The sequence below is a fragment of the Andrena cerasifolii genome, chromosome 1, assembly GCF_050908995.1.
Source record: "Andrena cerasifolii isolate SP2316 chromosome 1, iyAndCera1_principal, whole genome shotgun sequence".
NCBI classification, from domain to species: domain Eukaryota; kingdom Metazoa; phylum Arthropoda; class Insecta; order Hymenoptera; family Andrenidae; genus Andrena; species Andrena cerasifolii.
The window spans coordinates 11,090,160-11,106,814 of NC_135118.1; the positions used below are offsets into that span (position 1 = coordinate 11,090,160).

At 40.3% G+C, this 16,655-nt stretch overlaps 1 protein-coding gene and 1 long non-coding RNA gene across 4 annotated transcripts; one reads left to right on the top strand and one right to left on the bottom strand.

The window, feature by feature from the left end:
- Nucleotides 1-617: 617 nt before the first annotated feature.
- Nucleotides 618-4,615, bottom strand: Tank (EI24 domain-containing protein tank). 3 transcript variants are annotated; one of them, XM_076829069.1, is made up of 7 exons: nucleotides 4,469-4,615; nucleotides 3,973-4,050; nucleotides 3,510-3,685; nucleotides 2,862-3,114; nucleotides 1,535-1,878; nucleotides 1,381-1,455; nucleotides 618-1,298 (listed from the first exon to the last, which is right to left on the bottom strand). In XM_076829069.1, the coding sequence occupies exons 2-7, from the start codon at nucleotides 3,985-3,987 to the stop codon at nucleotides 1,211-1,213; spliced, it is 951 nt and encodes a 316-aa protein (XP_076685184.1). In that variant the 5' UTR covers nucleotides 3,988-4,050; nucleotides 4,469-4,615; the 3' UTR covers nucleotides 618-1,210. The 3 variants fall into 3 exon arrangements, with proteins under 3 accessions (XP_076685184.1, XP_076685093.1, XP_076685265.1); XM_076828978.1 differs by lacking the exon at nucleotides 4,469-4,615 and adding an exon at nucleotides 4,310-4,457; XM_076829150.1 differs by lacking the exon at nucleotides 4,469-4,615 and having other exon boundaries at nucleotides 1,540-1,878; nucleotides 3,973-4,241.
- Nucleotides 1,832-3,747, top strand: LOC143377676 (uncharacterized). The gene is made up of 2 exons (XR_013087391.1): nucleotides 1,832-1,950; nucleotides 3,491-3,747. It is a non-coding gene; the product is annotated as an uncharacterized LOC143377676 (long non-coding RNA).
- Nucleotides 4,616-16,655: the final 12,040 nt, after the last annotated feature.

Here is a 16,655-nt window from a genome sequence, read left to right on the forward strand (position 1 = left end):
TAACTAATAATGCAATAATTACTTTCAAGAAGTAATCTTACAATTTTATAATTGGCAATTTATAAATTTAATTATGTCATATCATTACCCCAAATATACCGAAAACAAATTTTTACTTAAAAGCTGGTGAAGTCCGAGTTAGGGTATTTATCTGACTAGGTTAATTTATATTCATTATTTTATACCACACTCTTTAATATTGTATGAACAATACAATTAAATACGCTGAGTTCTTTTTTTAATTATAAGGATTTTACAATACAACCATTATCATCACAAATTACAGTTTATGAATCTCAAAATTGACTAGTTTCGGTAAAATAAATGTTTTCGCATCGAAATTAATAGAACATTTTCACGAAGAGATATAAAAATCACACGCCAAAACGATCTGTTTGCCCACGGTTTTTTCTTGTTGCTTTTTTTTTATACATTTTGCTTAGTATTACAATAACATAAATATCTAAGTTTTTGCTTTTCTGTCTTTATAATTACTTTAATAGAATATGTAGCACATAGTCTTTGTAATCACTGGTAAACTTATGAGTAAAAACATAGAACACTCCATGAAACAGCAAGGATTCAATTAAATGAAAAATAGTCATTAATTTTTCACATAGTTAATTTCACGCAAATTTTTATGTAATAATCACTTCTAATCGTATGATGTAAAAAGAGTTAGGAACTTCATGTAACCATTCGATCGAAGCATATTCTTTCTTTGCATTTTAATAATTGACAAAAATGTATAAAATCTTACATTTTAATTTACAGCCAGTAAAATCCTATTTTATCAACATTTTAATCACTGTAATGAATTTACAAGTACTTCTTACTGTGATTTGTTATATCGTGTTTTATACATTCACAATTTGTATATACAGAGTGTCCCGGAATAAGTGGGAATTATTTTAGGGGCAATATAACTCGAAAACAAAGTCAAACAGGGCATATGCTTGTATGAACTTTCTTTATTGTTTAGATGTGCTGAAGTCTCCTCTGAAATATTTCCCACTTATTCTGGGACATCCTGCATATATACGTATACACAATAAAATAAACCTCATATTCTCGATGATTTTAATGCAAGAGAATCGATCAAATATACGTCGAATGAAAAGAAAAGGCAAAAATATGTGAAAACCTGGAAAACAGTTTATTGCTACATATCTACTATTCCAAATATGTTTGCAGATTATATTCTTCACTGTCACCGTCTCTGTGCTGGTCCGATTGTTTTATTGAACAGTGTATTAGCAATAGCAATTACCGGCGAAAACAATTTTAATGGACAGTCGCTGAAATAACAAACCCAGCGTCATAAAATTGCATTAAACGCTCAACTGAAACACAATTCATATCGAATACGAAGATATGTACCATACTCCAGTCACAGGTTCCGCTTCGTTCCCGCTGACAATAAATAATGGAAATAATATAGAGAAAACACAGCCACTGAAATAGCAACGATAAGTTTAGAAAACAATTCCTACGGAAAGGAAGAGAATGTAATTTTAAATATTTCTTATTTCACCTTACTACATATGAATTGGGCAGTTGGGTAAGTATCGCTAGTGGTAGACCGAAACCCACAAAATATGGCCAGTTACGTTCGATAAAACTTAATCGCCTATGCAGCTCCCAACCCATATTAAACCATTTATATTCAAAAGCATAGAGAGCGTATAAAAGGCACATGTGTATGAGGGCAAGAATGTCTCCTACGAGAGGTAAGGGAATCCTGGACACCAACATTCCTTGACCCAGAAACAATGCTTGAACCAATATGTTGAAAAGCATGTCTGCTACCAGTTTGCTGACACTTGACAAAAGTAACGGCCTTCCCTGCCTATACCTGTAAGCACTGTCTGCTATGTCCTACATGGTTTACAAATACATAGCATGTGATATTAGCTCCGTCAATGGTTACTGGCCAAAGAACAATGTTAAGTCCCAGAAGGGATTAGTGACCTACGAGCGTACAGCGTATGTTATACACCGTTAGAAAGATCTCGCCAAGACGAATCGATTGATAAGATTTTTAACTTCGAAATCAGATCGGATTACCTCGAAAAATGGCCTCAAAGCTCGCGATTTTGCGGTTTTGAACAAAAGAAACCGGTAGTAAAATCCCATCCGGCCCGAGGGACCTCAGGTAGGCACCTGAGGGTAAACCGAGGGATGCAAGCGATGCTCTAGCAAGTTGGGGCGGCAAATGTGCCCCACGACCTTCATTTCAGGGTCGTGTTGGGCCTGCGTTTGCCCTATGGGCTAGAGCTGGTCCGATGTACGTACATTGTACACTGTACGCCGGACTTGCTTGCGTGCTCGGATCGTTCGAGCCACCCGATTCTTTCCAGCCGCTCGCTTCAATCGAGCCGCTCGGCTCGGTTATTCAAACCGAGTATATCCCGGCTCGCTTTTTCCGAGTACTCGAACAGCTCTACTATGGGCCACTAATCCATTGGTGATTTCGTACTGGGCATCATGAAAAAAAGGCCCATAGGGCAAATGCAGGCCCAACACGGCCCTGAAATTAAGGTCATGAGGCACATTTGCCTCCCAGCCTGTTAGAGTATCGCTTACATCCCTCGGTTTTTCCTCAGCTGCCTACCCTAGGTCCCTTGAGCCGAATGGGATTTTACTACCGGTTTCTTTTGTTCAAAACCGCAAAATCTCGAACTTTGAAGGCATTTTTCGAGGTGATCCCATCTGATTTCGAAGTTAAAAATCGTATCAATCGATTCGTCTTGGCGAGATCTTTCCAACAGTGTATAGCATACGCTGTAGACTCGTAGGTCACTAATCCCCTCTGCGACTTAACACTGTCCTTTCTTACTTTGGGCGCAAATAACTCATACCTGAAACCATAAACTGTTGACTATCCTACTCAGTAGAAATAATGGCAGTACCCATACAGTGCCAAATGTCAGCGACAAAAATGGCTTCGTCCACGACCAAACGGTCATACCCATAGGGGAGTGACCGAATATAATGGTCAATAAGTACTTGAGAAATGGAAGTAGGCCACATTCAAATATCAAAATGCTTGCCCAGAACACACCGCCATTTAACATGCAACACTGAATTGTTCTTTTTAGTACTTTCGATTCTCTGGGGACGCATAATATTATTTAAACTTTATATGACATATATATGAAGATTCCAATTTAAAAGACTGGTTTGCGTATAAACTACTGTTTATAAGTCATCGAACGTTCGTTCGTTTTTAGAAAAATCCACGTTGCATTACAAATAGTAACGTGATCGTTAAAGTCGACCAGATATAATTTTCCAATATTCTTCGTTCAAGAAACTTTATTTAACGTCTGTTTGTTTCCTTCGTTATAGGATAACTTGGATAAGAAAAAGAGAAGTAGATATTCGGAGTTAGATTCTTCGGACCATAGCGTTTAACAATGTCACCAATTTAATTCTATTAATTCACTGTACGTCTAAATTTATTATGTCTCTGACGACTTATAAGCAGTAGCGTCCATATAACATACCGGAATTGATTGCGCTTTGTGGCGTTGTGCAATAGTGCTGTATCTTTTTTATGAATTTCTGGTTTAGAAGGAGACTGTTTACATAATTTGGCATTGACACGTTTATCCATATAAAATAGGACCACAGCTCCTTCCAAGCTATCCGCAAACCCTCGATATATGGCACGTATTATTCCCTAGAAGTGTAAAATAATGCGCACTGATGTATCATTTCAATTATACTGTATTTTAAAATTTTTGATAGATCTGTTTTTCTTTTTTATCTTTACGTTAAGTAATATATATACCGACACAGAAATTTCATAAAAAATTATCAAAAATTGTAAAAATAAATGTACCTGTACGTTACCCACAATGGTAAATTTTTGTACGATTGTAGGAAAAAAAAAAGAAATTAGCGTAATCGGGTAAGGTTAATAACAAATATTGTGTTGTTTTGCTCGAAATGTGATCCACTACTCACTGTTATGTTATCCATATTTCACAAGGATTATCCACGACAGAATGGAAATCAATCTATATTCCAAGTACGCTGAAGGATCTACCAAAAAAACATTTTCGGAGTAACATAGCTGTCAATGTCAGGAACAATGGGAACGCACACTGGGAAAGCCGATAACAGAAAAATGTTTATGACGTCGAAGTATATGATAAGATTTTTGACACTTGGAACGCATACATATTGTCATTCAAATAACATATAAATATGTAGTAATAATAAAATTCGAATGGCAGATATTTATCGAGAACGTATGAGTGCGGGTTACCAACTAAACTAAATAACGAAACTAACTGTATACCTAGTATGACGTTCGTACAGTCGACTTATAATAAGACATTTTTGCGGAAACATATCAGTAGTTGATTCGTTTCTGTTTGTAGTCAAAGGTCAGCATTATGTTAATTAATGTTAATAAAGGTCAGCGAGGAATAAGAATGCTTTTATTTCATGTAGGTACCGTTTGTTGATAACTAACTGCTATCACAGACGAGGTATAGACTGGTATATAGCAGGCCTGGGCACTCATATAGGCAAAGCCATGATGTAAGGATATAAGGAGAGCTCGCTCAGCAGCTCATTTTCGTCTTCTACTGCGATCATGAACCTGAAAGACAGTGCATAGCATTGAGCTCTATCCTAACCAGGGGGACCAAGCCGTCTTTGTTTGGCTGAAGTTTTCCCGTTTAGTTAGCACCGTATTGGTAGGAGGCGCTAGGTACATCACACACACATACCTACGTGTATCAGTGAGCACGACACACAACCTTTCGACGTTGGTGAAATGTTACCATGACGACCGTCGTCATTTAGAAATGTTTGGCGCAGACACGAGGAAGTGTCCTCACTTTCCCTGGTTTACCCTTTCTAAGGCCGTCTGACCATGGATTGTCGCGTCAGTGACGCGTATGCAGCAGATAGAAGGATATACAAAGCAATTGAATATATTTTCTTTTCCTAAGAAAAGAAGAAATATTCAATTTCAATGTTTATCCTTCTATCTGCTGCATACGTGTCGCTGGCGCGACGATCCGTGGACAGGTTTTAAAGTAAACGGTACATTACACGTATACACATACACATACGTCCCGATTCACACCAATTCACACATTCACAGTTTAGTACGCACCTCATTGGTAGGAGGCGCTACAAACTCTGCTTCAACTTTCGTAAGAGGGAAGCTTGGCCCCCCTGGTGCCACCTCTGAAGTAACAACTTCGTGAAAGAACTGTGACTTGTGTTGCGCACTGTATGTTTAAAAACGGTAACTCTGAGAACCATATTCCACCGATTCATACAGGTCGGTAAAGTTAATAGACATGAAAAATAACTGCCCCTGCTAAGAAAAATGAAAACACTGCAAATGAAGAATTGCATACTAAATTACTTTTCAATTACTAAATAAACGAAATCGATCCAAATACGATCGCATTCTTTATCCTTATCACCGACCCACGGTAAAAAGTATCTCTTACCTCGCCATAATTGGTTTCAACACAGACGAGGTACAGCATAGACCTATCACCTTATAGATGTTCGTGTCGCCACCCAAACTGTATTACCGACCCATAATTTGAGGTCTGAATGTAGTGGTATCTGCTCATGAACAGCGTTCAACTCAGCAACTACTCTGACATGTGTTGAAAGGCTGAAAGGTGTTTGCGTACATGTATACGTGTGACTCGTTTAGAGAGAGAGTTTGGCACAGGTAGGCTTTTGCTACGCTATGCTTTGGCTCGGTTTGTCAACGACTCACGCGGATTTTTCTCCGAAAATCCATTTCAGGGATCAAGACACTATGAAGCACAAAAATGGTATTTCTTCAAAGCCCATGCAAGCTATAAGTTGCAAGATGACATTGTTTATTAGTACTTTGCGTGTAGTAGAACCTTTTCACGTATCGTACGCCGAAAAGTATTAAAAATTCACGCTGTTACTGACATTCCCGCAAGATTCTAATGCACTTTTGAAGTAATAATAATTGGATATTACTGGCTACGAGTATTAGTTTATGGCCAACACTAAAATTTACAGTAAAATCTAATTCTTAAAAGACTCGCAGAAGGTTGCATGATGCACGAGTGTCGTGGTGTGCATGGATGCAACTGCAAGTCGAGTTACTTTTGAAACCCGCATTGGGAAATAAAATTTTGTCTAGCGCTGAGAAATTCATCGGTTCAGTGAAGTGTGTGCACGTCATAGTTCATATTGTCTCGTGATTTCTCAATTCGCGCATAAATTTCATCGATTACTGGACCATGTGGGAGGCCTTTTAACAGGATTCCATTTAGATATACCCGTTACCTAGAAGACTTTTTCAGAAACTGAAGGACGTTTAAAAACAGGAAGTGCTTCTGTAATCGTGTGCAATGCGATTGTAGAGTCAGTGCCTGTGCCTGCCAAAAAGTGTTTCATAGAGTACCGTGGTTCTATCGTATACTTCGTCGATCTTAGTAACTAAGGGGGAGAAACAAGTATGTCACTCATATTTCTCCAAATATTCCTGCAACTATTCATTTACACCAAGTTCCACTAAAATGTATTTATTCATTATAAATAATACTAGATGATATGTATAAGCATTAACATTAATGTATCGAACAATTAAACATTGAGAATAAAAGAGAATTCATTCGGCGTAGAAAATCATTTGCAAATTCAAGATCAAATGTTACTAATTGCTTGATATCTCAAGTTCTATCGATCAAAGTTAATAATAATTTCTACTGGGCGGTTAGGGTAAATGTTGTTAACATTATTTGTCATAGCAATAGCCAATGGAACGTATATTTTAGCAGAAAATCCATTTTTGCCGAAGAATTCGTTGGATTTCGCAATTGTAATTAACCGTCGACCTTGTTTTGATCGGGAGACATCGTTCCTCGAAGTCTAGATAAGGAGCTCACAGAGCTTCATGTACTCAGTCGTCGTCGGTCTTCCGGGCCTGGAGGACCTCCGGGGACCCTGCAGTTGCCGAGCTACCTGGACCTACTGGACTTCCTGGACTTCCTGGACTTCCTGGACTTGCTGAGGACCTGGTCAGGGTTTCAACTCGGGTCCATCCCCCTCCCCCCGATGCAGCCGAGCCACCTGGAGAGGCGGATTCAGGAGCCTTTCTTGGAGGGGGCGAAATATGTAAAAGTACATAAGTACATTTTTTAACCCTCTTTCACAAGATTTAAAATTTGCTTGTAACTTATGTTTTAATATCTCAATCTGATACTGTAACCTAAATAATTAAATTCACATTAATTATAATTCTGTATAAATAATTAAATTCACATTAATTATTTATACAGAATTATACACAATGTCATAATATTTTCTATTTTATTACTCTTGGGGGGGGGGGGGGGGGCGATCTGCAGAGATAGCAGTGCAACTTTTCAACTCGTTCAATCTTTCTACATGCTACCGAATAAAACGATTATATATATATATATGTATTAAATTCTAGATAAAAGTTTTAGTATCGCGTTTTAAACATTCTAAACAATTTTTCTTTAATTTCACAATCATTCGAGATGCTTAATGTTTTGCATGCAAGTTACGCTTCTCAAGTTTAAATATTTCATATGAGTTTTATGAATCTTCTCTTATTAATAGTTATTACATTCGAGTCATTAGATTTTCTGAATAAAACATAAATAGGCAGTCTCTCTACGGGCCTCGAAACGCTGCGACCTCCTCGTAGTGAGACCTGGTAATTGGTGAGAACAGAGCCGATGCGATTGCTGCGATTGTCAAATATCCTAAATAAGTAGATAGATACAAGAATTTCTTTAAATAGTAATACTTTGATATAATGTAAAAATAAATGTAACTCGAAATGTTTGAATAAATCATTCCTTCCCTTCCTTCCACATGTATAAATATATAAAATAAAGTAATGTGGAATTCTCAAGATATGTGAAATAATGGAGTTCAATAACGACGTTCACCAAAGTCGGAGGACGGATCGGACGGATGAACATTTAAAATGCCATGGTATACCTATCTTAATGTATTATTTCCATCGATTACTGGAATATGTGGGAGGTCGATCGTCCAGATTCTACTGCAATACACTAAAAATAAGTATCTGGAAGACTTTTTTGAAAACACTGTACTCGAGTCCGATCACATCTCCTCAACTTTGAAAGACATATATGTATACATAGAAAGAGCAGGGTGCATGGCTGCAGCTGCGAAAAGTACATATTTCGCAATGGACATTGCGATATAGAATTATTTCCGGCCTTTGTGAAATTTCAACTTCCATGGGAAACAGTTGAGGTCGACAGCAACCTCTACCAATGTGACAACATTCACGAAAGGTGTAAGCTGACAGTTCGACTTCAACCGCGGCAGCGATCGGATCAGTGAATGTACCTGCATATTATTTCGTGATTTCTCGATTCGTGCATCAATTTCATCGATTACTGGACTATGTATGAGGCCGTTTAACAAGATTCTGCTGCATTACACTCAATACCAAGATGCCTTTATGGAAACATTTTACGCGAGCCCGAACACTACTTCCCACTGCTGAGAGATGTTTAGAAATGTGATGTGCTTTTGTGACCGCGTGCAATGCGATTTTAGAGTCAGTACATATTTCGCGATAAAGTATTTCATAGAGCACTGTGTGGACGCGAGTGCAGAGTCAATGTTTTGCGCATACAGAACTATTTAAGTGAAAGCACCGGTGCTCTAAGTGATTTTTCATCGTGGAATTACTGTGTCTACATAAAATTATTTCTGGCCTTGACGAATTTCCAGTTAGCTGGGAGTCGGTCGAGCGCCATAACACCGCCAACAACCCCTACGTCACAACATTGCCAAGCGGTGTCACCTCTGTCAGTTCGACTTTACTCGCGACGGTGATCGCATCAGTGAGTGCGTGTACATATTATTTCGTGATTTCTCGATTCCTGCATAAATTTCATCGATAACTGGACTATGTGGGAGATCGTTCAACGAGATTCCACTACATTACACTCAGTACCTAGAGGACTATTTTGGAAACGCTTTACTCGAGTCCGAACACATCTTTCCACTGTTGAGATATGTTTAAAAACATGAACTGCTTTTGTAATCGTGTGCAATGCGATTGTAGAATCAGTGCTTATTTCGCGATAAAGTATTCGATAGTGCACAGTGGCCCTGCGTATTAGTAATGTGAACGCGAACGTAAAGTCAGTGTTTTAACGCATCTAGAATTAATTCAGAGCACCAGTGCTCCTATTGCTTTTTCATCGCGAAAGTAATGTGACATATTTGGAAGTGTGACACATTCTATGGGGTACTGACCCTGCAACTGCTGGACATTCGCCTGCAGATCGAATAGCTACTGCTAAAAGGGGATGCTTGTCAGTGAGACTATTTTCAACGAACGGTGAGTGATACTTTTTCATTCTTTGAATTTTTCTGTATGCTATCGAACATAATGATTACTGTAGCGAGCATAGTGACCACGAATACGTACTTAGTACTCGCGAATAGTAAAATTTAATGCGTGTACTTCCAAATGTTTAATACACGTAGAAAAATACAATGAATAAATTTTAAATTCGCGATAGGAGTTTTAATATCGCGTTTCAAACATTCTAAACTTCTTTTCTTTAATTTCACAATCATTCCGGATGCTTAATGTATCGAATACGAGTTACATTTCTGAAGTTGAACTCTTTCGTGTGAGTTCTTTCAAATCTTCTCTCTTAACAGTAATTACATTCGAGTCATTAGATTCTCTTAATAAACAATGACAGTAATTTTTGGTACTACTTGGTTATTATGCTCGCTAGTTTTGCTTGCCCGTTGCATGTGCTAAATATTAAGACACACTGGTAGTAATATTACGAGAAATCAAAAACTGCCACTCTTACCACCTGATATCTCGACCTCAAATGGTCCCTTTATAAAATAACAGTATAATAATAAATGACTGCCGCCAAAGTGGCTGCTATATGAACTTAAATTTCTTTCTCCCTTGCATAAAAATAACTTTAAGCCACTAAACCTACAAATTTTATACATCGCGGAAGAACTTGCACATGTGCTTAGTTTTAACTAGCCATAGTCCTAGAGTCCATTAAGTTTTAATTTAAGAACTTTAGTCGTAAGAATTTTTCCAAATTTTCAAAAATGCATTGGTCGAATATGGACCAGAAATATTTCGTAGAAATGGGTCACTTTCGTAGGTACCTCCGCGTTGGTGTGCCTGGACTTGGTAACGTTTTCCAATGCATTGCGTCTTGCAAAACGTTGTCAAGCTGAAGCCTACGATCTAGTTTAAGGGTCCAGATCAAGCCAAACTTACATTCGGTGAGTTTGGTTCGGTCTGGACATCTATTCAGAAATGCACTTGCGTACTTCGAGCGATAAGCTTTTGTTCCGCCTCGTTCTTTTTAAATATAAGAGTGCCAAACACACCCTTCTAGAAATACAATTCGCCTTCGATCACTGATTTCTATTTCGCGCATGGTGTTCTCGCCCTTCATAGGCCGGCTGTGCTGGATACAACTTATTACGGCTTTACACAGAGGACCATTGTTAGACGAAGATGTGCGACAGTTCTCGTTCTCGGTCACGCTCGCCATGGCTGTGTAAAGTCGTGATATGGAGCATGCCATGTAGAAACGAAATTTCGGTGGATCGAGGGTGAATGTTCGCGTCGCGCCGCGCCTTTCGGTCCTTTAGTCGTTTAGTCTCTTTTGCAATCTCAATCGGGAGATTCTTAGCTTTCGCATATCCCTCGAAAGTTACGCAAGTGCATATTTGCAATAGATTATGCCACTAGGGCTCATTGTAAAGAGTGCGATAGGCTAGATTTAAGGGTAGAGGTACGCTTGCTTGTTGAGAGTGACGCCTTTTACCTTTGCTTTTGCTTACAATTAGCTTCACCGTGCATCGTGTCGTTTCGCATTTAGTATACTTTTACAGACTTGTCATAGTGTATTTTCTATTTCCTACTTTCAATTCTCTTTTCTTTTTTTCCGGTAATATAATTCGCTCTCGGGAGAGATCTTGAATTAGCACAAGATGCTCGGGCACGATACACTCGCCTGTGCAAATTGTCGGCTTTGTGATGGGAGCGCGTATTGCAGCTGCATGTGATTTAATTGTGAGGCGGGCTGCTGTGAGTTTGACCCCTCAGGCGCGGCCCCTAGTGGGGAACTCCCGTTAATGGGGGGCTGGATGAATGGTGGTCGCGTATTAGCGTTTTGTCTGTGCAACTGCAATGCGTGAGTGTATCGAGCAGCTCGAGATCTCTCACGACGGCGAATCCGTGTCCGTTTTTCAATTCTTTTTCTATCTCTGCAATGAGATACTTAGCGTCTATTTGTCACTTGAAACCAGTGCAAGTGTGCCTCTAAAATATGCGAAAGAAATTGTAATGGCATATGTGTAGAAAGATCGACGAGAACCTCTCGTCTATCTTTCTTACGCGCGCATGCTAACCCTTTGGACTTTAAAGTAAAGTCTTTGGAAATAATTTTAGTAGTTTTTTACCTTATACCGCAATCACAGTCCAAAGGGTTAGTATAACGAAGTATAGTGTATATGTGTGCTGCGAAACTTAGAAAATTTAGCCAGGCAAGTCCAGTTTTAAGCGCATCATCGAAACATTCGCCGAGGGATTCGCCGAGGTTTTCTCTGGTGAATTCTTTAATAAAGAATTCACTAAGAAATTCGTTGCTAGTTTCAGGGAAGAATTAGATCTGGGTTAGGGTTTACTAACACTTTAGAGTAGAATTGGAATTTTTCTGGCATTCCATGCCATTAGCGCCTGATGAGGCTGCTTCTATTTCCTTTTACAATTCGGAATTATCATGCGCCTAAACAGGCTGCTGTATTTTTTAATTAACATTAAAAAGGATGAGACCTGATGATAGTACATTAGAATTAAAAAGCATTAGGCGCCCAAAAAGGCTACTCCTTCCATACATTAAGATTGAAAAACCTTAAACGCCCGAAGAGGCCACTCCTTTTTTCTATCAGACAGAATCAGAATTCATTGAGCGCCCAATGTGGCTGCTGGAAATTTTTCTCAAAGTCTGAATTGCGTGACACCTTGCAATTTAAAGGAAATTTTTTCGAACTTGTTTAAATACAAATTGTCTGTTTCAGTTATAGTGTTTGTGATCGCCCGTAATGCGATCGTAGAGTCAGTGTTTTTGCGCAAGTAAAGCTAGTCGAGAGCACCGGTGCTCTAATAACTTTTTCACCGCGAAAGTAGAGTCATGCACGAGTCCAACTGCAGCTGCAACGTTGAGAGCTAAGCTGGGGCTGAGTTGAAGAGTGCTCGTCTGAGAGCTGCTGGTCAGATGGGTGATGATCAGAGAGGAGCTGGTCCCAGGGATGCTGGTCAGAGGGTTACGAGTTTGCAGAGATGCAGTACCGATGATGACAGCGAACGGTGAGTCATTTTATAATTCTTTGAATGGGGGTGCATGTAGTACAGCTACTTAGCTCTTTCGATTCTGGCCGTTCCAACACAAATGCACGACATGCAGAGGCCCTTTTCACATGGTCGGTATTCGTTTGGGGAACTCTTATGCAATATTTCGCGAATATGGTCTAGGGCGTCTAGGCAGTAGCCTTATGGCGTGGTCCTTTTCTAAACCATATTCACGAAATATCGTAGAAATGTTCCCGAAACTAATGCCAATTATATAAGATGCGCCACTAAACGTTATGCATGTGTGTTCGAAAGAGCAGCATCGATTGAGCTGACCATACAAGGTACTCGTAGATAGTGACATGCATGTGTCTGTCTCAAAATAAAAAATAAAATAAATCAATACAATTGTTGCTCGCGATTCTTACAATTTTATATCGATTAATAATAATTCGTAAAATAATCGGATCGATCGAGTCAAGTAGAGTCACCGCGAAATTTTTTGAAATGGGTCTCAATGAAACTAGTCTTCCTAACAATCTTGCATTCTAGCAAGATCTTTTATGGTCGCCGGTAATGCGATCGTAGAGTCCACGCTTTTTTCGCGTCCATATATTTTCAAGAGCGCCGCGGCTCTTGTGTAGAGTTCTATTACCGCGAATTTACAGTCAAATTTTTGCGGATCTATGATTTATACAGAGCACGGGAGCTCGTGTTGATTTTTCGTCGCGAAAGTAAAGTCAACCTTTTGCGTATCGGAAATTTGTCCAGAGCACCGGTGCTCTAATTGCTTTTTCATCGCGAAAGTAAAGTAAAATTTTCGATTAGCTTCAATTTTCAGCTGCTTGGTATTCTAGGTCCTAGAAAGGACCTAGCTTGTGGGCCCTAGAGAGGGCCCAGAACAGGGGCCCTAGAGAGGGCCTTCGGCATAGGCCCTAGAGAGGGTCCTAGTCATGGGCCCTAGAGAGGGCCTAGCTCGTGGGCCCTAGAGAGGGTCCTAATCATGGGCCCTAGAGAGGGTCCTAGTCATGGGCCCTAGAGAGGGCCTTCGGCATAGGCCCTAGAGAGGGTCCTAGTCATGGGCCCTAGAGAGGGCCTAGCTCGTGGGCCCTAGAGAGGGCCTAGAATTATGCTAGCTTGGTAGCTAGCTAAGATGTACTTGCATGCATGCCGTAGAATGTAGAATACGAGTACCTTGTATAAGTGGGTCGTAATCTTTGTGCGTGCATTTTGGAAGGAAAAGCATCATACCTAAGGCACGCAATGCATTTGGTAGGATAAGCTTCCTACATAATGCATGCAAAAAGACCTTACCCAACAAAAACACATTCAGAAACTAAGGAATGTGAAATAGATGAAATGTGAAATAGATGAAATGTGCGCGTTTAATAAACAGGAGCGCTAAAAGTTGCTGTTTAAATATAAATTGTCGGTTTGAGTTATAGTGTTTGTGATCGCCCGTAATGCGATCGTAGAGTCAGTGTTTTTGCGCAAGTAAAGCTAGTCGAGAGCACCGGTGCTCTAATAACTTTTTCACCGCGAAAGTAGAGTCATGCACGAGTCCAACTGCAGCTGCAACGTTGAGAGCTAAGCTGGGGCTGAGTTGAGGGGTGCTCGTCTGGGAGCTGCTGGTCAGAGGGATGCTGGTCAGACGGATGGTGATCAGAGGGGAGCTGGTCTCAGGGATGCTGGTCAGAGGGTTACGAGTTTGCAGAGATGCAGTACCGATGATGACAGCGAACGGTGAGTCATTTTATCATTCTTTGAATGGGGGTGCATGTAGTACAGCTACTTAGCTCTTTCGATTCTGGCCGTTCCAACACAAATGCACGACATGCAGAGGCCCTTTTCACATGGTCGGTATTCGTTTGGGGAACTCTTATGCAATATTTCGCGAATATGGTCTAGGGCGTCTAGGCAGTAGCCTTATGGCGTGGTCCTTTTCTAAACCATATTCACGAAATATCGTAGAAATGTTCCCGAAACTAATGCCAATTATATAAGATGCGCCACTAAACGTTATGCATGTGTGTTCGAAAGAGCAGCACCGATTGAGCTGACCATACAAGGTACTCGTAGATAGTGACATGCATGTGTCTGTCTCAAAATAAAAATAATAGATAAACCAATACAATTGTTGCTCGCGATTCTTACAATTTTATATCGATTAATAATAATTCGTAAAATAATCGGATCGATCAAGTCAAGTAGAGTCACCGCGAAATTTTTTGAAATGGGTCTCAATGAAACTAGTCTTCCTAACAATCTTGCATTCTAGCAAGATCTTTTATGGTCGCCGGTAATGCGATCGTAGAGTCCACGCTTTTTTCGCGTCCATATATTTTCAAGAGCGCCGCGGCTCTTGTGTAGAGTTTTATTACCGCGAATTTACAGTCAAATTTTTGCGGATCTATGATTTATACAGAGCACGGAAGCTCGTGTTGATTTTTCGTCGCGAAAGTAAAATCAACCTTTTGCGTATCGGAAATTTGTCCAGAGCACCGGTGCTCTAATTGCTTTTTCATCGCGAAAGTAAAGTAAAATTTTCGATTAGCTTCAATTTTCAGCTGCTTGGTATTTTAGGTCCTAGAAAGGACCTAGCTTGTGGGCCCTAGAGAGGGCCCAGAACAGGGGCCCTAGAGAGGGCCTTCGGCATAGGCCCTAGAGAGGGTCCTAGTCATGGGCCCTAGAGAGGGCCTAGCTCGTGGGCCCTAGAGAGGGTCCTAATCATGGGCCCTAGAGAGGGTCCTAGTCATGGGCCCTAGAGAGGGCCTTCGGCATAGGCCCTAGAGAGGGTCCTAGTCATGGGCCCTAGAGAGGGCCTAGCTCGTGGGCCCTAGAGAGGGCCTAGAATTATGCTAGCTTGGTAGCTAGCTAAGATGTTCTTGCATGCATGCTGTAGAATGTAGAATACGAGTACCTTGTATAAGTGCAGAGAGATCGACGATAATCGTCAGTCTATCTCTCTTTCGATTTCGCTTTCGCGTTCGCGGTTGTCACTAATAGTAGAGTCAAATCATCGTTTCCCTCATTGCAAGCAATGACGGACGCGATGAGTTTATTGAAATGGAGGGTGGATGGGATCGGTGTTTGTTTCGGGATGGGTCACTTTCGTAGGTACCTCCGCGTTGGTGTGCCCGGTTCCTTGGTAACGTTTCTCAAGCATTGCGACTTGCAAAACGATATCAAGCTAAAGCCTACGATCTAGTTTAAGGGTCCAGATCGAGCGAAACTTACATTCAGTGAGTTTGGTTCGGTCTAGACATCTAATCAGAATTTTATTCTCTTTCAGGTAGGTATTTCTTCGATGGTTTTACATGATTTATTCTATTTCATGCATTTCTTCGATGGTTTTGCGTGATTTATTTCATTTCGTCGATTTCTTCGATGATTTTGAACTCATGAACACATGTCTTCCACAAATAATGTTGTTGTTTATATAAATTTTTATGTTAAATAAATTTGTTTGGCGTTAAATAAACCTGAATAGAATAGCAAGGTTAAAAGGCGTATGTGTTCTTGTTTTGTTGCGATCCTTCTTTCTCGGTCGTTGCACGGAATACGTTTATAAAACGATCTTTAAATTGTTACTCTAACAGAATCATTTGTAAATCGCGGGTTTCGACTGACTTCTTGAATTCTAATTCCTACCACACGTAGCGTTACAATCTGTTTCGAGGCTTCATCGGTAACGTTGCATGCGACACAAAAATGGTAAGGTGGTTCTAGGACTCCCCCAAACCGGTGACAGAAAAATGCATTGGTTGATAGGTCTATCCTATACCTCGTCTGTGCTATCTACTATCCTGTAGTAAATTTGTGTGTAGTGGGGGTATAGAGTCGACGGTCGCGACGTCATCGCGCGCATGCGTGGATGTGGGTAGCCGGCCCCATCCTAAAACAGCTATCGCTGGTAGCCGGCCCCACTCTAAAATAGCTGCCGCTGGTAGCCGGCCCCACTCTAAAATAGCACCGCTGGTAGCCAGTTTCCTCCCCACCCTGGTATAGACGCCACGCGGCACGCCACCGCGCCATGATCTTTGTTAGTATCACAGTTACGACTCTCAAAATAATAATCATGAATAATTTTCACACATTTGACTCTTTTTTTTATTTTGCGATCATTATTCATAAGAATATTCTTTTTGGATATGTTTTACATTCTTGTGCGCGTGGATAAGTTCACTGAGATTTTAGAGCATATATACATGGAGGTGTTGCGGGGCCGGCTGGGAATTCTGACTGTTTATGGGAATCTCGATGT